Source organism: Silurus aristotelis (genome assembly GCF_946808225.1).
Source record: "Silurus aristotelis genome assembly, chromosome: 9".
NCBI classification, from domain to species: domain Eukaryota; kingdom Metazoa; phylum Chordata; class Actinopteri; order Siluriformes; family Siluridae; genus Silurus; species Silurus aristotelis.
The window spans coordinates 27,556,665-27,580,189 of NC_139582.1; the positions used below are offsets into that span (position 1 = coordinate 27,556,665).

At 39.4% G+C, this 23,525-nt stretch overlaps 1 protein-coding gene and 1 long non-coding RNA gene across 2 annotated transcripts in view; one reads left to right on the forward strand and one right to left on the reverse strand.

The window, feature by feature from the left end:
- The window catches only part of LOC310731254, a 61,474-nt gene that overhangs the window by 16,527 nt on the left and 21,422 nt on the right, over positions 1–23,525 (forward strand). The gene's annotated exons all lie outside the window — the stretch shown is intronic.
- Positions 1–23,525, reverse strand: part of pth2rb (parathyroid hormone 2 receptor b) — a 38,879-nt gene that overhangs the window by 7,635 nt on the left and 7,719 nt on the right. Inside the window, exons 3-11 of the mRNA XM_083550699.1 lie at positions 23,221–23,331; positions 23,024–23,139; positions 21,880–21,977; positions 18,976–19,156; positions 18,635–18,788; positions 14,057–14,117; positions 13,802–13,868; positions 6,831–6,925; positions 225–363 (exon numbers count right to left, since the gene is read on the reverse strand). Of these exons, the coding sequence (XP_083406825.1) occupies positions 225–363; positions 6,831–6,925; positions 13,802–13,868; positions 14,057–14,117; positions 18,635–18,788; positions 18,976–19,156; positions 21,880–21,977; positions 23,024–23,139; positions 23,221–23,331 (1,022 nt within the window). The remainder of the gene's footprint in view (positions 1–224; positions 364–6,830; positions 6,926–13,801; positions 13,869–14,056; positions 14,118–18,634; positions 18,789–18,975; positions 19,157–21,879; positions 21,978–23,023; positions 23,140–23,220; positions 23,332–23,525) is intronic.

The following is a 23,525-nucleotide window of genomic DNA, read 5'->3' on the forward strand; positions in this document are numbered from 1 at the left end:
ATTAGTGTTACAGTAGGTAAAATATGACTCCAGTAAAAAAGTCCTCCGTTTAAACTTTAAATAACAGCAGGGAAAGTTTGGCAATGCAGGGATTTAAGCTCATGACCTTCTCAAAAGTCCAACATCGTAACCTAGAAGCTTATACACGTTTTGTCTTCTTTCATTACATTTACACTTAGAGATTGTGTGTGTGTGTGTGTGTGTGTGTGTGTGTGTGTTTCTACCTGAAAAGAATTGAAGAATAGCTCACAGTACATGCGCAGCTCCCAGCCCACACCAGTAAAAGTGTGGGGCATCCCCACGAACGCAATGTAGTGCACTCCGAACACCAACACCAACACTAGTGTGGACTTTGCCAGTTTCCTAAGCAGAGTGAAGGTGGTGGGGGTGGGGGTAAGAGAGAAAGAGAGAGGAAGGTCATTATTTCATGGTTCCTTAGAATCACAGAAGACTTAATTCGATTAAATACATTATTTGTATAGCGCTTTCAACAATGGACATTGTCTTCTCAGGATTCAACAGATATAAAGCGGTTATAAAGAACAGATACGTTCGTCACGTATATAAAATGTAATCCCAAACGAGCGAGCCAGTGGCGACTGTGGTGAGGAAAAACTCCCTGAGATGTACTTAGGAAGAAACCTTGAGAGGAACCAGACTCATTTGGATGGCACAAAATGTCTATTCATTACAGTTCCATCATTGTTAAGGTGTGCAGTGATCCGGTGTGGTCCAGAACCATTGTAGTAGACGATATTAATTACAGTTCAAATCCATCCTCAAAGTTTTTGAGTTGCTCATTTATTTTACAGATCTTTTTTGTTGAGGTGGGACCATCCCACAGCTGCACAGAGTTGTATCTAGTTGAAGAGAACATTGAAGGACTCGGGAGGATCTTTTCTGGGGTCAAAAGTAACAGCCATTTTCAATTCCCTTGGAATATTTGAAAATTACATGATACTGCCACATGGACTAAGCAAATTTCCTCACATTGCCCATGAGCTTAATCGGAACAGTTCTGCTTGGTGTTTTATAAAATGTTTGCCGCCTATTCCTTCTAGAAAAACTGACAACGTGAGGTGGAAATTGTCCTTTGATTGGACCCCACCCCTTTCTTGGCGCACCAGTCACACAGATGCAATTTAGTATAGCCCATAGATATACCAGCATGGTTAAAGAAAACTGAGGAACCTGGAGGAAATACACATGGACATTGGGATGCAAACCAAAAACCCTGGTTCTTTAATCTTGCAATGCATCTTACTGCACAAAGAACAACTGATTTGGAAAAAAAAAACCTATTGAACTAAATGTTTTTCATTCCTAAACTTGGTCTTCTGTAGTTGGTCCCCCTTTCAAAGCAGCCTGCATTCATTATATTGTAATGAAACACACACACACACAATAGAGAACTGTGTGGAAAATGTGGGAGTTTTGACTAAATGGCATTCACGCTTCTTTTACCATCTCATCCTCGGTATTGTAATTGAGTCCATTAAATAATCGATTGTCATTAATGAGGTAATGGCCTTCTCCAGCAACTTGTACTCCACGCATGGAATCGTTGTAGCTAGCCCTTGTTAATTCTTTCCGAGAAGTGTCCTTTAAACTATACCGAATCCATAAATGAATGTCGTAACATTCATGGGTCACAATCGAAAATTGATAACCGTTGATGTGTAGTACCACCTACATATTCGTGTAAATATGTACGAAACAGCATTTAAAAATACAGTTTGTGGCCACCCTTCCCTTCCCTTTCTTCGACTTGTCTGAGCATGTTAGACTTCATTACACTATAAAGCTACAGGTGGCCAGTCCTCCAATTCTGTAAAGAGTCTCCCCTTATTTTATTATACCCCGCTGAGTGTGGTGGTGTACATTTTATATCTGCTTGTATAGCATGTGTTAGCTTGTTAGCCAAGCTAGCCTATTTGTTAGCCTAGCCCCCACCCTGACCCCCCCAGTGCTGTTGCTGCATTGTTCCTATGGGTTTGCAGAGTCTGGTTTTCCTTAAAGTTTGGTTATTGGCTCCTGTCTGTTCTGTAGTTTTCTTTCACCTCCATCTAGCCAAGAAAATAGGACCACTAGAGGTTATAGACATATTGTGTACTCTGTTTCTGTCTTCATGTTTTGATCAGATTGACCAAAGATAAAGCCACCACCCCGCCCTACAACATACATGATGAAAAAGATGGGGCTGACGGATATCCAAAAGAGCCCTTTTCACATCCTGGTGGGCAGTCATCCTTCTAGCCAATTAGCAGACATAAGAAGGATAGTATGGCTGCTGTAGAATCGGAGAAATTCTTCAAGGCTAAGATTGGCCTGCAAGCTGAGACCTGGTGTTCAAATGCAGTCATTATCACAGTTACACTTGCAGGCTTTTAAAGTTGCCACCCTAAAGATGCGGGTGGTCGAAAGAGGCTTGGGTGGTGCCAAGCAAACTTTGCTAAGCCAAGGCTTTGCTAGTTCAAGGTTTTGATAGGTTTCAAAGGGACAGGCCAAAGCTTAGTCACACCCAAAAAAGAAATCTAGCTATCACACACACACAGGCTTGTTAGTAGTGTCTGCTCATTTGCTGCTCATATTAGTGCATCTCCTCAAACCCAGACCTCCTGTATGTGGTCTGACTAACACATTTTACATACTTGAAGTAGTGGACAAAACAGACAAGGTATGGGGCAACTTTTTGCAGAATTTGTTGTGTAATTCTAGTAGTGTATATTGATTATCTGCCTGTTGTTGCCTGTTATTGTGTGCCATGGTCTGTCTCTGGACCAGCAAAAATGAGGGCTTAGAATTGATTATTAATGAAGCAATCAAAGCTAACAGATTATTTGGATACTAGCTGGTACAATTGTAAACAGATTGGTACAATCAGTGTGTGTCACAGCACCTAATCTCTGAAATCTGCTTCGTGTGACAGGGTATTAATCTTTTGGTCGATCAAACACAACTTTGAAACCTAAAGCAATCACAGGAAAGCAGACTCTTTGCATGAAAAATTTAGAATACCACAATATGTTCCAACCCCCTAAAAAAAACCCACCTGCCAACTTCCCGCTAACCTAGGGTAATAAAAGCCACACCATTATATCCTGTCCCAGTGCCCAAGGTCTATCCCGTCACCCCTAATCTCCAAAGAAAATTGTCTTGTGGAGCAACATTAAGCATAATGACTGGCAATGGGAAGATTTACAGCTAGAAATATTGCTTGTTGGACAGCAACTACATCAGATTGCTGAGGACAGTGTCAAAAATCCTTATGGAGAGAGATTTGCAGACACATTTGACCTGGTCCCAGGAAGCTGCTGACATCCTGCATAAAGTTTCACCATCAGCATAAAAATGATGGGCCGTCACTGGAAAGTATCTCTCCACAGAAAGCACACGTTAGGAAACTAACAGGAGTGAATTCTTGATGCTGGAAAATACAATCATTGTACCCGGCAAACTGATAAACTCGCATGCAATTAAGTCTTTTATTTGAGCATAAGAGGTTGTTTTTGGTAGAAACACCTGGATTTAGGATTCTGCGACGTTTATTCTTTATTTCACAAATAGAAACTATACTACAACTACTCTATAGTGTATCTTACAAAGAAGGAACGCTTAATATCTCTGGTTCCTCTTGACATTTTGGATGTTTTGTATATTATGACGTACAGTATCTCGCAAAAGTGAGTGCGTGAGTCACATTTCAGCAACCATTCTATTATATGTTCTTAAGGGAAATACTATAGAAATGGCACGTAGATATATTTTAGTACTCAATGTGCAGCTTGTATAGCAGATCAGATTTACTGTCCTCGAAAATAACTGGCAACAAAAGTGAGTACACCCTCAGTGAGAATGTCAAAACTTTGTCCGTTCGGCCCTGTTTGAAAACTTTTGGAATCCACATTTCCCTCAATAAAGCCCAGCTGCCCACTACCAGCAGCACTCATGCAGCCTCAGAGCATGATGCTACCACCACCATGCTTGACTGTAGGAAAAAGTATTTTCTTGGTTCTCCTCACCATGGTGTCGCCACACATGCTGGACACCATCTGAACCAAAAATTTCATTTTAGACTTTCTAGACCACAGGACATGGTTCCAGTGATTCATGCTTTTTAAATCTGTGCTGCTATAGAATCTTCACTAAAATATATCCAAGTTTAATTTCTATTGTTCCTTGATAAGATATTACCAAAATCAATGCTAAAATGTGAGGGGTGTACTCACTTTTGTGAGAATGTTGATTACTGTAATTTCAAAAAGACATGCGCTTCCATGTATTTATCATCTATGGAGGAATCACTGACAGGATTTTGTTTTTGTTTTTGCTCTACTACGTTTTTACAATAGCTTCGTTTTTAGATTGACCGCAAATACAAAGTTCTTTTCTATGGGTTGTTGTTATAGTTGCCCTCTGGGTTAAATCTGTAATGTGAAAGTGTGTGCCAATTTGTTACAGAGGAATGTCTTTGGAATTCTGTAAATATGGTGTAAATAAGGGTATCTCGGTCCAAAGAGTACAGATACAGTTGTACCTTGGAATGGATTGGTACCCTTTTTGAGGTGTCCAATAGAATAGGCCCCAAGCTTCCCGTGACCCTGTTTTAGAGTAATTGATATCGAAAATATACGGATGACGGATGATGAACGGATTCAAAGTTTTGTGCTAGAGATATTATTTTGCATAACTTTGAGTAAAAGGTGAAACTGTTCTCTGTGCGCCCGTCTTCCTACGTCGTGTCCAAAGGCAAAGCTGATATCCTTTGTGTACTTTCAAAGAAATGTGTTTCCCACCCCCGCACCCTCTCTAAAGCAATACAGTGCACCTCTGTGAAACGTTAGACACAAATAACCCGAGCTGCATCATCTCTGACTTTATCAGAATGTTCCTTTAGGGTAATGGAGAATATTTACAGATTAGGTATCGGAAGGATGAGTCAATATCCCCTCTATAGGATATTACACTATAGCAATACTATTTTAGGCTTTTTCTAAAACAAGACATATTTAGTTTGCCACATAGATGTCCACAATCTGGTGCAATCTAATAGGTAATGTTGCACTTGTTACTTGTAGTTTTGGCGACATTTTGCACGACTGTTCGCTTGCTAGCGGACATGTCTACAAATGTGCAAATTGCTAAGAAGAATAAATTACTGCCACACAATAGAGAAAGTCAGGTTCATGTTTTATGTTGAAATTGGAACTTTCCAACTATTAAAAAACAAACCAAATCTCAGATTTATATAGATATATCACTATAATTTTGAGCATTGCCTTCCACATTTAGTCCCAATTTGCTCTTAGAATTCCCTCCACTCTTCTGAGAAGATCTTCCACCATATTCTGGAGTGTGCTTATGGATATTTGTGTTAATCAACCACAAGGGTGTTACGGAAGGCAGGTACTGATGTAGGTAAGGAGGCCCGGGGTCTAGTCGGCGATTCATTCCAAAGGTGTTCAGTAGGGATGAGATCAGAGCTCACGTAAACCATATCTTCAAGGAGCTCGCTTTGTGCACAGGGGTTGCCATGCTGGAACAGGTTTTGGGTTTCCAAGTTCAAGTGAACAAAATCTCAATAGAGCGCATCTAAAGACGTCCTGTACAAATGAGTGCGTTTGTGGTAACAGTTTGGAAAAGAACCACATATAGCAGGAAAGGCCAGGTGACTCAATACCTTTGGCAATATAGTGTAGCAAACACTGTCTAAAGCTACAAGTAGCAATTGATGCCATTTGGCAGAACTTTTCCATAACAATGTACGATTACTGGACCTCACAATTTCAGGGCCACTGATCACTGAGCTCCCACTTAACCATAGGCTTTGTGTATGCAATCCAGGAATGAACTCCATTGTAATAGTTTCCCAGTAGCAGTAGTTGTAACTTTTTAACCGTCTGTAGTACGTCAAGGATGGTTCGAATTGCTCAACAAGTGACTGAACACATATCCGCACATCTCCAAACCCCCGTCTTCCCCCCCACATTTTCCCCAATCCGGTTCTCCGAATCAATGTCTCTCATCCTCCCAGATTTCACATCGATTTGGACCACCGGTGAAATGAAACAGTAGCCCGGAATGGCACGGCAGTTTAAAATGAGTTTCGCTCTCAGGCCATCAGCAAGCAGTCGAGTCAAATAAATCAATACATCAAGGTTTCAAAATGCAAAAAAAGAAGAAGAAAGTGCTATGAGATAACCAGAGCAAAGTGGCCAAGACAAAAATATAGCAAATATAAAAGTATTGTCGACATGATGAATTGTCATTTATGGTTCTTGGATTCTAAAAAATTTCTTTTTTTTTGGTGGCTGGAAAAATCTCTCTTCGGTACGCTTCTTTGGATCCGTGTCCATTGTTGAAAGTGCTCTACAAACGCACAAAATGAAACTGGATTGAACTGTGAAGAGTATAATTGATTTGAATTGTTTTTACACAAATTATTCACTTTTAAGTCTATCTAAATTGCCTGGCTGAGAAACTACTCGAATGTGCGTGGGGGAAAAAGTTCTGTTCTGTTTGTGTGTGGGGGTGGATTTATTTATTTAGTTTGCAGGGTTTTGGATCGCTTTGGGCGAGGGGGTTCTACAAATCAACTTAAAAGTCTTTAGACCCTTTTTTTTTTTTTTTTTTTTCTTCTCTCTACATATTTGTACTATGTTGACCCCCATTCACAAAGCAACGAGGCCTTCTGTACGTAAAATATTTATCATTAAACTCCATTTGCTTTTTCTTACTTAAATAGTATTATTGATAGTAATACTATCAATAATAATAGTAGTAATAATAATAGTAGGAATATTGGTAGTATTAATAATAATGGCTTTTACCTGTATTGCTTGCGAGTGTCGTATCTGCCGGCATTCGTCTCTCGGATCTTGGTGGCCAGAACGCGCACAATATTCACAAACAGAATAAAGTTCAGCTGCAGGAGGAGAAAAGAAAAAACAGGCAAGAACAATATAAACTTTTGTTAAGTGCTCTACTATATAAATGACCAAAAACAACCCACACAAAAAGTCTACAGCTACTCTTGTTCTTCTGGATCATGCAAACGCTTGGCGATATTTTATTCATTAAGCCAATATTGTTTTAAACCACCTTATTTCATCTTCTCCCATTAGGGGGCGCCACAGCGGATCATCTGTCTCCATACCCCCCTGTCTTCTACATCTGCCTCTTTCAATCCAAACACCTGCATGTCTTCCCTCACCATATCCATAAACCTCCTCCTTGGCCTTCCTCTTTTCCTCCTTCCTGGTGGCTCCATCCTCAGCGTTCTTCTACCGATATACCCCATGTCCCTCCTCTGCACATGTCCAAACCATCTCAATATTGTTTTAAACCAATCGAGATAAATCGGACGTTCGTTTGTAGTTAATTTCGACCAGCAATGCGCCGAACGTACATGACAATATGGAAAACTATTTTTAAAGACTATAGCTGATATGTTTGCCAGATTTTATCTTATAAAATATATATATATATGACTCGTTTATGACTCATTTGTTTGTGGACACAATAAAATGTTTTTAGGTGCATTTTTAAACATTTAATTCCATATTTAGTCCTCATTCCCTGTGAACCTACAGTACACTCTTTTGGGAAGATGTTCCTATAGGTTTTGTGGGGATTTCATTTCATTTTATTTATTTGACAGGGACAATGCAACATACATAGTGTCAAAGCAAGCTTGTCACTGAAATCCTACATAAAAAGTTTATAGCAAATGCTAATTTTCAACTCCTGTCCCTGGTTGGGCTCTAAACACAGTACAATTTACATACTAAAGTACTTTAATTTAAACAAATAACATGATATGGACAATTCCCGTTCCTAGTCATACACAATAAAAATTTACCCATGAGATTTACCCATAAAGTTTACATATACACATATATCATATACAACTCTTACCTACTAGTTAAAAATAAATGCACCTTTGGTTTGTCTTTAACCAGTTTTTTAGCCTGGAAGTAAACACATTAAAGTCCAGTATAGTCTTAATGTCAGATGGTAATGAGTTCCAGAGTTTGGAGCTCTTCACAGAGAAGGTAGTCTGACCAAAACTGGTCCTACAGTATGGAATTTTACAGTCATGATTTGTAAAACTCCTAGTGACTCGAATGCTGCTCTGTCTCTCAATAAATAAACTTAAAGGCTCAGGTACTAAATGATTAATGCACTTGTAAATTAATTTAAGAAAGCAAAAATTGCTAAAACTCTCAAAATTCTTTAAATTATATTTCTTAAAAATGGTACAGTGATGGTGTCGAATTGGTTTTTTGTCCATAATTTTTATTCCCCTGTTGTATACAGAACGTATGCATTTGGTTGCAGTAGGAGTGGCTTGAGCCCATGCTGTCATGCAGTACGATATATGAGAAAAGATCATAGCATGCATGTACAGCAGGGCTGCCTGGTGCGGTATAAAACTTCTAATTAATTTAAAACAATTGAGATTACTTTGTATTGTTTTTAAAAATGTTCTTTATGTGCTTATCAAATTTTAGTTGAGGATCTAAAACCAATCCTAGATATTTGAATTCTGTAACTGGATTAATTTCTGTATTTTGTATATTAATATTAAATCTTCCTTTTAAATCCAGCTTTTTAATGGAAAAGCACATAGAAACTGTTTTTGTGAGATTTAAAACTAGTTGATTTTGGATGAGCCATTGTTGGATGTCAAACATACTAGTAGACAATACAGCTGCAGCCTGCTCAGGTGACTTAGCATATGCATAAATAACTGCATCATCCGCATAAAGCTGGCATCTGGCATCAGGGCAGTGCAGGGGCAAGTCATTTATAAAAAGACTAAACAGCATGGGGCCAAGTATAGTACCCTGCGGAATGCCCATTTTTATGTTTGAGAGTGTGGATATGTTTTGATCAACTTTAACACACTGTACTCTAGACTGGAGGTAAGATGTAAACCACAACACTGCCTCATTTGAAAAATTTTAATTCAACATTTTTAGATAAAAGCAAACTATGATTGACCATATCAAATGCCTTTTTAAGGTCAATAAATACAGCCCCCACCACATTACCCTTGTCCAGGGACTTTTTTACTTTTTCTATTAAACAGCAGTTTGCTATTTCTGTTGAATAACCTGGTCTAAACCCAAACTGGTAAGGATGGAGTAGCTGTCTGGCTTCTAAATGGTCACTCAGTTGCACTACTACAACTTTTTCAATAATTTTAGATAAGAGCTCATTCCAGCACAACCCATGTGAAGCCTATTTTTATGGAGGTGGCTTTGTGCACCGTCATGCTGGGGCAGGTATGGGTCTCCTAGGTCAAGTGGATAGGGCAAATTTCAAAGACATCCTGTTTTTGTGGAGCAGTTTGAGGAAAAAGCACATATGGCTGGTGTCCCAATACCTTTGTCCTTATAGTGTAGTTCCTGTTATATAAAAGTAACTCTTAAACTGGCTTGTTTTAAAAAAAAAAAAAAGTGTATTGTGAGAATTGATTCTCTCAATCGGTCAAGGGCCCTGAAAGGGGGCCAGCAGTTGTAGGTTGGGGTGGTGCTGGGACTCATGAGACAAAATCCTAACCACTAAGCTGTTATATAACACGCTTTATTATGCGTTTCCTGGAGTCGATTTGTTTTCATTAACGGACAATTCCAGTCAGAGTGAGTGAGGAAAGCAGTATTTTTATTAAATCCCAATAAAAACAAAAAAACAGTAGGTCTGTCTTCAAATATAAAAATCTTATAAATCTTAAATCTCAAGGATATGGCAGTTAATTTGGCAAATCAGACAGATTTAAAGCTCGTGGAGTCTGAGGGCGACCTCGTGCCACGGAGAACGTTGTATATACTGCGTATCTCGGTTTATGACTGCTGTGTTGAAATCAACCTCGGGGCGAAATGTCTTCTTTTTCAAATAAATGAAAAAGGTGCCGAGTGCCCACGCAACAACAACTTCACAATCTTCTGAACAGTTGCTCTAAGCCTTCACCACTGTGCCATCTTTTGGAGGCATGACATGGAATTGCTGGCATGAGTGCTCACTTTCTTTTGTGTTTACTTGATAGAAAGGTTTTAGGTTGCAGAGGCATTGGATAACTCGAATCAATCAAGTTCTACCTTTCCAGAAGGGCAAGGAAATTGATTTAAAAAAAGAAATAGACTGACCATAAAGCCAATATGTAAGGGATAATCCACATCCACATTTTTAAGAAGGTTTGATCCATTTTAAAACTCCTATCTGCTCATGACGGTTGTAAGAATTGGGTATTCGAGTTACTGTTGGCTCAAACCATTCTTGTTATTCTTTTGACTTTTTTTATTTGCCCCCACAGAGCTATTGATTTTATGAGGTTTCAAAACAAAGCTCATTTGTGCACACTCTCAGGTTCAACCAAAATTAGCTCTTACATGATCAAGAATTGTGAATCTCCCTTTCAGATATATACCTTTTCAAAGAATTGTTCTTGATGCTGTATAGATCTTCCAAATTTGTTTGCGCGAGCTAGGTAACCGTGAACTAGGTCTTACCACGAGCTAGCTTTTTTTCTTTAAGTTTTTATTTTCCTTATAGTTTCGTCTTGTTTTGATTTAATTAGCATTTGTTCAGTTTGCTGCCTGGTTCGAGCAAGCCAAATTGGGTACAAATTCAACAAGAAGGCCAGTATTTCGAGGGGCATTCAGTGAAAAATAAACGCCTCGCCAAATGCATCACTTATCTCTTGGCAGACACCAAAGCAAACCTAATTAGCAACATATTAAGGATGAGAGCGAGCGAGAGAGAGAGAGAGAGAGAGACGAGTCTCTCAATTTAGTTCCTACATAAAACACTCAAAAACAACCATTTCAAGGCTTTCAACAAAGGTTAAGTGATTTATTTATTTGTATTTATTTATTTAAATTATTTGACATTTGAATCCTCGGGCACTCCTAAGGTCAGAAAAATCACAGGAGTAGGTCCTATTTATTGTGTTCCTGTTTTTATCTGCGTGACCATAAAAATTTGTGGCAGGGCAAAGAGGGAAGCCTCTTCTAAAGCTGGCTCTCAAGAAAGCCTGCGAAAGGTTTGCTAAAGACGACCTGTCCAAGATCATGAATTACTGGAAACATGTCCTGTGGTCTGATGAGACTAAGATAAACTTGTTTGGCTCAGTTGGTGACCCTCTGGTGAGGAGTACCAAGAAAATTGTGTCTTGCCTACAGTCAAGCATGGTGGTGGTAGCATCATGGTCTGAGGATGCATGAGTGCTGCTGGTACCGGGGAGCTGCGATTCCAACATCTACTGTGACATTCTGAAGCATGATGCCCACCCTTCATAAACTGTGCCGAACGGAAGTTTCCCAACATAATAACGACCCCAAACTGAATTAGTAGAAGAGGATCCCAGCAACAATCTGTGCAGCTCTGGTGAATTCCATGCCCAGGAAGATTAATGCCGTTCTGCATAACAATGGGGCTGCATATTGTTATTTTTCAGAGGACAGTAAATCTGTACTGTTATACAAGCTGCACATTGACTACTCTAAAATATATCCAAGTTTCATTTCTGAACTGAAGTGTACATTCAGTTGCATTCAGTCTCTGTCAAACCCAAGCCTCGATACCATGCTAGAGCCCTTTTTTTTCCCTCTCATCTCACCAGTGGTGGACGAAATACAGAAACCATGTACTATACATGAGTTAGAGATGCACTGAAAAATGACTCCAGTAAAACTGCTCTCTTAAACGTTCAATTGAGTAAAAGTACATAAATATTTTGACTTCAAATGTACTTAAGTATCCAACGTAATACGATTTATTATGGCTATAATTTTCCCATTATCACCTTTGTCATAAGACTCTATCAACTTCAGTGTATATGAAAAGACTGTATCTCTCAGCACAAATCTATTAATATAATGACACTGATGTCTATAAAAATGTATCATGAGCAGAAAACTTTGTAGCTGAACAATTTCCTTTAGATCCAAATAAGAAGGCAATTTCAGTTTAATGTTGATTTGTATTATTCCTCTCAGAAATGTTCTGCTTGTTGTTGTTCTTGATGCTGAATTGTATGTTGGTGATAAGTAGATACCACCAAACTGCAATCAAAACAAAAAGGGTAGCGCGGTCTGCCATGTCTTTCTGCGTGTTTGACCAGTTTTATTTTTTTATCCACTCGTAATTGAAAAAAGGAGAGACTGATTTCGCAAAATGTAGTTGAGTAAAAAGGCCAGATACATATACATGAAAAATCTACTTATGTAGAGTAAAAAATGACATTTACATTGATACTGTCCACCACTTTCTTTTCTTTTTTTTGTTTTAACCCCATTCACATGTTGGACCGTTTGCGATTGCTCACATGAAATCTGCTGAAACCATCATTTCTCCAGGGCTTTTTTACAAGACACTGGATTAATGGGGTACATGTATAGACAGGAACATAGATAGGAATTCCTAGCCCTCTGACAAAATAATGGCATCCTCTAATGGTCTGAAAACCCTACAGCTGTGCACAGAGATTGAGCTCACGAGGGTGACAATTTTGTGGTTGCGTTTTCATTGCTTACTCATTCATTAGCACTCGTTTCAGTTCTCTTTCGGCTTCTGTTCTTTTGTAGTCTTACGGGGATGCGAATCAATGTTAGTCAGGTGCATTACTAGCTTTTGATGAGCGAATCTATTAAACACATGAAAAGGAACTCTCGGTTGCCTGAGAATGATGAACATGTATATAACCCTGTGAACAGGGACACGGAGAGGGTCATTTCCCATCAGCCACTGGGCATCATGGGACGCACGTATTCCAGTAACACATTTGAACGATAATTAGTCTAGAACTTGTACAGTATGAATAACCCAGTGCTCATGTTATACTTTGTCTCCTATGCCTTTTTGTCTTGCTCAAAGTCAGACAGCTTTCCTCGTTCATGCGTTTTTGCTAGTTTGTTGTTTTCTCCTTGTACATAATCAATTACATGACAACGTAATACACTAGATCTTGGCAAGGCCCAATATCATGTGCCACATCAAAAGAGGTATATGGAAAAGGCTTCCCCTTCTTGGCCGGCGTAAACAGAAGAAGAGACTTCAGAAGAGACTGCCTAAGCTAGTTCACTTAGCTAGATGCGCTATATTAAACCAATCTTGCTAATAATCATTTCATAAAGCACTATCTTGCCAGTGAGAGAATGTATAATAATCAGATTTTTCTTTTTTTTTTTTTTTAACCCACTGGGTAATCTTATGCTAGTTATGCTAGCTGTTAAAGATGATTAATGATCTGTATTTGTTAATGATTCTTTTGAACTGGTTGCCTTGCACAAAAAAAAAACCCCAGAAGGTTAGTGGTCTGAAGACATGAAAATGTTTTTTTTACTGAGCTCCTATTCGCCTATAAAGATTTGTTGATGAAGATCTACAATAATACAGCCAGGTAACAGTATAACTCCATTTCAAACACTTTAGCATTCAAACATGGCTGCCACAGACTCCTCTATATCTTCAAGCTACTCATTAGCCACAATTACACAGGTCTAAACGGTCGAAAACGCTCGATTGCGCTCGTCTGTCATTACCAAGCCTTTGTGTTATTGCTTGCTATGTGAATCTCGCTCGGTTTTTGTCTCACGCTTTCAATTCCAGCCCGTTCTCTGACATCTGTTTTGTTAACCACCTCTTGGCCCATTGCCTGTCTCTGATTATGTCTCTAATTTCCAAATTTTGTCCCTTTGCCACCGTGTTTGATAAAATTAGCCCAAAGCTAGCTTAACCATTCTGACCTTTTGATCAGCAATAAGTCATCTTACAATTAAACTCGTTCTTTACTCACTCCGATTGCTGTCAGAATAGGGACTTGGTAAATCCACTTAATATTGCTGGCACTCAGTTCCCAGCACCTGTGAGAAGAAAATAGAGTGAACGCTACGAGGAGAAAGTATGAACGGAAATTCACAATAAAGGGAGCATTTTGCTGCAAACCAGGAATTGGACTTGTGTGAACCTGTGCGCTTTTGTGTGTCTCTGTATACCATTGTGTTTATGTGCATATGCTTCGGTCAGTGTGTTAACGATAATTGATACTCACCGTGCATCTGCCAAAATGGCCCTGACAACAGCCCACGCCGACACAAAGAGGGCAGGGACGCCTGTACAAACCCACACACACACACCAAAGCAAAGCATCATTATTAACACATTAATAACACACATAACATGTATACACAATGTGATAAAGGACCAACAGGGTCACATTAAATGTGCAATGATCGACAGCTACATTATGGAGCCCTTTTCAACACTCTTATCCCCCTGCCAGACCCACCACTTTTCTACAAAATGCTGTTTTTGAAGATCATTTCATGCCTACTTCCTGATTTCCTTACCATGTAAGCCCAAGCATGCGTTTCAGCAACGTTCACTCCAGTTGTGTCCTGCGATTATTCTGTTTTTCGAGCATTCGGCGATCCTCTTTTCTTTATTTGCCAATTCGGCCTTCCTAATCACTTTGACACTGAATTGCGATTTAATATCACATTGCATATGGATCCTATCTCTGATTTAATGCCTCAGCGCCTACGTTTACGTCAAGGTCAGGTGGGAGGTTTTCGAGTTCATGAATATGGAGGGTTACAATGTAGTTTCAATGTGTCCAGCATACAGTACTTTACAAAAAGCTTAGAATTTTTGTTTCAGCAGTGGTTTAATGACCGTACATAACTATTTTTCAGGATGTTAAGTAGAATACAACCAGTAAATATGGGAAATTTACTCTCGGTATTAACAGGGAAAAAAAAAAGAATAAAAAAACAGAATAAATGGCTTCTATAGGTGAAAATGGCAAGTACTGTATTTAGTGACCTCCACTTACATTTGAGCAATAGCAGGAACCTGTAAATGCAATGGATTATAATTAATGTAATTTCTAGCACCTGTATTTGTCCTGCTCTTTCAAGTCAAAAAGACTGCTCTGATGAATGCCTATCAAGCCAGGTTTATGAAAGACATGCCTGAGCATTACATCCACATATTGTACGTGTTCCATTCAGCGGAAGCTTGCTAATAAAACCAGCTTTCATTCACATCGTTCCATTAAAAAAAAAAGCCAAAGATCACAGAATTCGACAGACTTAAATCCATATTTTTTGCATTAGCAAGACCACTCAACAAGACTTTTGTACAATACTGTAACAGTAGACAAGTACAGTATTTAGTTATTACTATTTTGTATAAAAGAGGCAGCAGAATCTTGACTAAAATGGTCTGCGAAGACACTTTTTGGTCTCTTTTGGAAAAGAAAAAAAAAAAGATCAGTAATTTTGTTTCAAGATATTAATCTTTTATTTGCCAAATTTCCAGCACTATTCCTTATTTCTCCTCAGAATATTGTAGATACTGATGCTAAAAAAAACCTGTAGATTATATATATATAGATCATGGTCCAGCCAACAACTATCAGAACAGAAAATGCTGAATTTATGACGACGATATCATTAGTTAGGATTTCGGTTTAAAAAAAAAGACAGGCGCAATTTTCAAGCTGTCACTATTCAGCCACTGATTTAGAGCTTTGAGGCCCGGAGATGAAAACTGATTCGCCTATGGCACTGGTGACCGCTGAAAACGACAGTATTTTCTCCGTTCAATCAGTGAAAAAATACCTCATGACACAAAAACTCGAGGTACTAATGGCAGCTTTCAGCCATTTACGAATAGAGTAGCTGTGACCTAGCTCTAAAAAAGTGCTTTCAGGATGTGTCCAAGGACATCCGGGGGAAAAAAAAGGAGACATTGTTATGTCAATAATATAAACCTTGGTATGGACTTTTTAAAAACCTGCCAAGAGCAGAACGGGAGATTAGGAACCAGACTGAAGATGTCAAGGAGATAACGGCAGGCCAAATGTAGTAGACATAACTGCGAGAGCCAGGGCTTTAATCTTTTATGGAACTCTGACGATTTGGTTTGATTCTGAGGCAATTTGACTGCCTGAAAATACTGCAAACTGGACCCAAGCGCACAGTCTGCTCATGCCAGAGAGATCTTATTGTAGGCTGGATCCCACACTCATCCTTTTAGTTAGCCATTAAAGCTACATTCTGCATTAGTGACTCTATTGACGAGCGAATGGTCATTTAGGAAAAGTGGAGCAACTTTAAAAATCAAACTATGAAGACACACACAGCCTTTAACGTAGCTTAATCTCGCCTCAAATTGTTGCTTTTTAATTGTTCAGGCAAAATGTTATGAATTGTCTCTCAAAGTTGTTGGGGGTTTTTTGGTCAAAAATTTGTCAATTGTTTTAAGTGTGGATTTCTTCAATATCGTTCCATTTTTAGGTCACTGTAGCTTGCTAGGTGTTATTAGCATTTAGCTCAGACATTTTAAAGGGCTTTGTAGCTGGTCAGTTTGTTTGTACTGAGAAAGTTGTTGCGGCAATGAAAACATTAACCATTTATAATCGCATAACTTTTTAGAATCGTGTTCATGACCATTTTCCAAAAACTAGCCTGCACTGGGGTAACTTGTAGAACAAGTAAATAAACAAATCAGTGGATATATCTGTACAAACCACTGAACTGAACATATCATGAATCTGGACAAGTCGATAGGGTAAATCGATTCTAATTCTGCCACAAATCGGGCATGTCTTTAAAGCACTTCAATCTCATTGGCAAGTTGGATTTAGTTAGCCATTATTCCCAATAGTCTGTTCTCTTCATTGCATAGCTTTTCTCCTGGTTGCGCTTTCTAGCCAATCAGACTAAAGCCATCGCACCACATGACCAGGGTCAAAATCTGCATACTGTTGTTTCAGGCCTTCTGAAACAACAGTATGGGTCGCATTAATACATGTTGCTTGAAGCTGTTGCTTTAACCAATCAGATTTCAAGTTGCTTACACTGGGGCCATCCAGCAGGCGTCCAATAACGCCAGCATTTTCATGATGGTCAGAGTGCACACTAGTCAGAGCTCACAAACTGTAGAATATATTTGTTTGGATTTACTAGCAGTTTTTTTTTTTTTTTTTATTTCACAATGGCTGACAGAGGAGAATAAATTTGATCGTTTCTATAGAAGAGGTGTCATAACGATGGGAGTAAGAGGTGGACTGATTCAGGTAGGACACCCCTAAAGGCCTGGGTGTGAAATGCACGGCCCGACACTGAACGCTACAGAGAGTATTGTATCCAGTATGCATGAACAAATTACGTGACAAATCTGAGGCTACAACCCACAACGACATTATTTATTCACCGAATGCGGCTGGATCGTCAACTATGCAAGCACTTGTTCATTGGCATTCAGACAGAGAGTTAAAGACTGATCGAAAGAATGCATTCCCTCAAGCATTTGCACTTCAAAGCCATCAGTTCTGCTTCAGAGGTGATACTGTGCCTCAAACGGAAACCAGGAATAAATGAGAAATCTTAAGGGGACGTCTCCAATCAGAGCACAAACGGAGAGCGAGGTGGGAAAGAAAGCGCTGGAACAGGACAAAATGAGATGTTCTGGACAGGCTGAATGACATGCACTGTCTAGCAGTATCGAAGAGAAGAATAAAAAAGACTGGCTTTTTAAAGTAATAACAGTGAAAAGATGAAAGGGGGATGAAGAGAGAATACGATAGGGGAATGATGGAGGGGTGGCACTGTGCATGCATAAAGGCCAGGATAATTCAGGAAATCATTTTTTATGTGATATTTTTAACGAGTATCGTGTGAATGTGATGAGATGAAAAGGAAGAATGGAAGCCAAGGAAAGAGGGGAAAAACAGAACAGAACATTGGCCAGGTTTTCTTTCGGTTCTGGTTGGCTGTGAGGTAATGAGCTGCTTCTGTGGACTTACTGTACATATGGCAAAAGTTTTGAAGTTTTGAGCGAAATGTTTTAAATGAAATTAACAATAATATACGATAGAGAAAAAAGGGTCTTGAACGGAAAACTCAGGTTTCAAACCTCTCATGGGGGTTCAAGCAGATATTGGAAAGCATTCTGGATGTGGTACTACTGTATGTATCCTTATATTGTGTAATTTGTATAGTTTAATGATTCCTTATCAATATTTGAGCTCTGGGGAGTCCTGAACATCTTTACTTCCTGGAAATCTTTACTGAAGGTCTTCACTTCCTGGAGCTAATTGTGGCAAATTTAACTCATTAAGTGGTTCATCCATTGAGTGATAAGACTTAAACTTATTTATTGAGGTAAGAACAGCTCACGGAAGTTGAGACTTGCCCAGATTGTGGAAAGCGTTCTGAATGTGGTCTGTATCGTTATTGTTTGTACTTTGTAGCAGACATTTTTTATCCAGTATATTATTTCGTAACTAATATTTGTGGATTGGGCCATCTATGTTGAATGAACTGCATCCAGAGTGTTCTTCAAAAAGTTTCATTTACTTACCAAGTAAGAAAAGTAAAAACATTATAACGATCTAGAAATGCATTTAGAATGCTCTCCTAAATTTGCTCTACTTGTAGAACGTGTCAATCGAAAACTTACCAGATGGAGGTTAGTGGCAGAATGGCAAACGTATAACCCAAAAACTAATACTTGGGCCAGGGTTTGGCATTTAATTCATTGAGTTTCTTAAATAGTTACATGTGGAAGTACATAATATACAATTTCCTATTCTATTCATTTCCAAAGAGAACACACTCACCCCATCCGATAAGTGTAAAGCCCCAGAGGTACTTGGAGTCAGAGAAGAAAGCCATGAAAATCAGGCTGTGCAAGTAAAGTCCTTCAACCAGGATCCAATAGTAGTTTGTGGCAAGGAAGTAGATAAACAACAGCACTGTGATCTTACAGCCAACCTGCAAAGACAGTTTATATTGGTACTGTACCACACTGCTGCAAAACGGGTTTTATCAAGAAGTAACACTCTCTAGAGGTACATTACCGTCCACCAGTCATAACGTGTCGCAAAAGTTTCCTTTTCGACAGCAACACATTTTTGCAGCTAAAAAGGGAAAAAAAAAATTACTGCTATCCAGTACTTACATACTGAGTCTTGTCCATAGGGCTAATGGAAACCGCGTTGTTGTCCATGAGCACCGCGTCGTACTGCTGCATGCCGCCATTGGCATCCACCACCAGGTCCTTCACGAAAATGCTGACAGCACGCAGCATAAAGGATACAAACAGGTGCATGTGAATGTAGTTTCGGGTGCAGTGAAGCCGCCTGCGGAGGAGAATCAAACGATATGCTTTTGCAGCTTGTAATCCGAGGATCCTCTCACTCGTACCGCTTAAGATACGCTTTCCACAGGGGAGCGAGGACTTGCTTTCAAAGGAATGGCAAAACTTGTGAATAAAAGCCCTACAAAATACTTTTCATCTTCTAAGTCGCTCAGATCATGCAAATGATGGATGGATATGTAGAAGGGCAACAGATTTCGAGAAATGTGAGGATTTTTGGTTCCCATGGTTCTCGAGTGCATCAGTAAGACGATCAGTTTTCTTCAAAATGATATGATATTCTTAAAACGTTGAGTTTTGCCTGTCTAGCATATTAACTTCGAATTGACTTCGTCTGACAGTTGCCAAGTATAAGGGCATAGCATACGATTTACATAATTTCCATCCTTATCAATTATTCAGTGAGATCTATGGAGTACCCTTTGTACTGTATATTAATGGGGAAGAGACCATGCTGCAAGAGACCACTGCCGTCAGGAAAGAAATCATCATGTTGTATTGATTTTTATTGATTAGCTGTGACTTTTTGCTAGAGGACAACAAGTCCCAATTAAGTACCACGGTATTATAAAACTCTTGATGCAGAGATGTAACAGACACCTGTTTTCTGTTGGGCAGAATTTAGCGCTTATTTGTATGTGCCAATTTCGAAACAACTGTCCACAACAAGGACAATAAAATCCCGGGATGCGATCAATATCATATTGCTAAACCACGGTAGGTACCCGAGGCAATCAACAATCGTATTTGTTAGCCTAGGCTTTCAGGATAGTCACGTGCAAAAAAAAAAAAAAAAAAAGATAATAAAGAATCAAAAATAAATGAATACATAGCTAGGCTTACCCCTTTCGAATGCCATGTTAAACACATCTTGGCCAATTACTGCATAAATTCGGGAACCAGCTTTAACAAGCTGTTTTTTAAAGCTGGAAGCAAATTAAAGCTAAAAGTCTTCACATTATTTGGTTTTAATTGCTATAGCCTGCCGGGTTGACAGCTAAAATCTGGCACCAAGATGTTAGCAGAACATCCCTTAAGTCTTGAAAGTGGCAAGATGGGGCTCATTGGATATTACTTGTTTGTCTAGAACATCCCACAGATGTTAATTCGGAATCAAAAACACCTAGAACTCTGTCATGTTACACAAACCACTCCCGAACAATGACACGGTTGCATTATACTGCTGATAGAAGCCACTACCATTGGGGGAATACCGTTAACTTAGTCTGCAGCGATGTTTAGGTATGCGGTACATGTAAATTCAACATCCACAAGAATGCCAAGGTTTTCCCAGCAGTACACTGGCCGGAGCATTACAATGCCTCCGCCAGCTTGTCTTCTTCCCATAGTGAATCCTGGTACCATTTTTTCCCACGGTGAATGATTTGCAGGCACCCGGCCATCCACATCATGTGAAAGAGAATGTCCTTCACCAGGCTAGACCACTTTCTTCTACTGTCTCATGGTCCATTTCCGAGGCTTTCTTGCTCATTGTAGGAGCTGTCAAACCATTCTGTACTTGTGCAACCCCATTAGCTTTTTCAGCAATTTCTGCTACATCAGCTAATGGGTCAACACGCTTTAATGAGACTTGACCGTCCACGGGCCTGTCACGTTTACACAAGTTGTCCTTCCTTGGACCACTTCTGGTAAATGCTTACCACTGCATATAGAGGAACACCTCATAAGACCTGCTGTTTTGGAGATCCATTGACCTAATTACAATATGGCGCTTGTCAGATTGCCTAGGATACTTTCTCTCCTATTTTCTTTCTGCTTCCAATACAACAGTATCGATAACTGATTGCTTATTTGCTGCCTAATATATCCCACTGCTGGACAGGTGCCATTGTACTGAGACGATCAATATTATTCACTTCACCTGTCAGCAGCTCTAATGTTAAAACTGAACATCGCATGTATTCAGTGGTGGACAGTAACAAAGTATATGCACTTAGTTCCTGTACTTTAGTAGCTTTTACATGTATACTTTAGCAAAAATAATTTTTTTTACTCGACTCCATTTTCCGAAATCAAACAACTTGGCTAGTCAAACACGCAGCGAGCCACCAATCAGGGTCAAGCGCGTGCTCTGTTTTAAACTTTTGATTGGCGCATAGTCACCAACACACAGTTCAACAGCAAGCAGAACGTTTTGAGAGGAATAAATGATGGAAGAATCTCCTGACTCGAACTCGCCGCAACACCAGTGGCCTTAATTGTGCACTTTTTTAAATTTAAGTCATTTTAAAAGAATGTTTTGTGCTCATTTTTTTATTATAGATATCAATCAGTATTTGACTTACCATTCTATGAATAGATCGGTGTGTTGAGTCTTTTCACATAAACTGAGTTGGTTAAGCAAAGAGTCTTATAGCAAAAAATGATCATAGGAACTTTACAGCCGTGATACATCAGGGTACTTTGGTCTTTCAAATGAACAAGTGCCTCGTGAAGTACATTTAGGAAAATTAAATCCCATGCATATTTGCATTTTTGCAAGCTTACTTTTCTGATCGTCCTGCAAAGATACAAAGCCTGACCCCCTCCATAGCAATTTTATTTTTTATGTACAAGATATGGAATAACAAACAACGGCAGAAATGGGTGCTGTGATGTTGGAACCTGTGTTATGAATAAAAAGGCTGAATGTTAATGGGCAAATACAGGAAAAACACCCCCACAGGCGTCTGAAATGAGTAGTACCTGAAGTAGCCGATGATAAAAATGGCTACCAGCAAAGAGCTGAAGGACACAGCGTAGCCCACAGTGTACATGATGTGCAGTCTCTCAAAAAAGTCCTTCTGAGAGCATTCGGATAGAACAAAAACAGAGGGATGAATAGTAGTAACAGTTAAACAACTTTTACCAGTGTTGGACAAATTCACTTTGCGTTTACCGTTTACACCCGTCACGTTCCAATTCACGATCATAAGATCACAGAACGGACTAATTTGTTGGTACCCCTAGAAAAGAAATTCAAATAATCAGATCATTGTGCTCTTCAAGCACAATAATCTGATTTGACAGATCATTTGACAGATTTGACGAGCTTTTTTTGGCACCTCCCGTATGCTCACAGGCACAACACCATCCAGCTTCAATCGCTTTGCTGAACCAAGCCATTCTGGAGTGAACAAAACTGGACTATTCTGAAATGGCCATCTATAAACCTTGGTCTAAAGTCTATCAAACGTCTATGGACAGACTTGAACCATGCAGTCTGGATAAGGCACCCTTTAAAGCTGAGCCTGCTAGACCATTCTGGGTCCGACTACCTGTTGATAGATGTAGAAGTCTAATTGAGAGCTGCAGAAATCACTTGTGTGCAGTGGTTACCTCTAAAGGTTGTGCAACAAACTATTAGAAGAAAAAAGAGAATTTCACTGTGCTTTTTTCTTTCTTCACATATCCCAGCGATGTTGGGAAGCCGAGGTCAGAGCGCAGGGTCAGCCATGGTACGGTGCCTCTGTGGCAGGGTTAAGCACCATGCTCAAGGGCCCACCAATGGCAGCTTGGCAGTACTGGCAGTACTTGAGCTTGACCTGCTGAGCAGTAACCCAGAGCCTTAACCTTATGGTCAGGACAGTGGTGGTTCAGTGGTTGTGTCCCATCATTTTTCTTTTCATTTGTTTTATTATTTATATTAATTATTTAGATCAAAAGCAAAGTCTTATAAATGGATTATTGATGATTACCACCAATTACATTAAGGTTATTTTAAGGAAAAATTTTTTTCTCTTTTTTTTGTTTTTTTTGTTTTTTATCTGTGGAGGCTGACCAACAAATCTTTCCATGTATATATTTTCGGAATACACTTTACTTGTGTCACATGATTGAGCCCTGTTACCTTGCCTCGTTCCTTTCCCGGTGTCAGAAACCACATGCATTCCGAGTAGTTTACCCAGGTTCTGTTCTCCAGCGCGAACCAGGTTCCATTCCCGTCACACTTACGGTACGCATAGCCTGCAAGAAAACACACGGACGTTGGATAGAGGACCAAAAACCGAAACCCAATTTATTAAGTGGAAAGCAAAAAAGTCGTACCGTTGTGATTGAAGTCGTAGATGTACCCAGGACATGGTACTTTGGTGAAAGTCCCTGAAGAACCCTGAGGCCAGCAGATGAGTCCGTCCCATCCAGGGGGGCACACGTCATCTGAGCATGCACAATGAATGCACAGTCATAACACAACACGTACAATAAAGTATTTACACCAATTGTTCAAATTTTCAGCTATATGAGCTTCTTCTCCAAGACTGCTACCACAAACCTTGAGGTACACAATTGTATAGGATGCCTTTGGGTGCGGTAGCATGAAGAAATTTCCCTTCACTTGAACTTGGAGACTC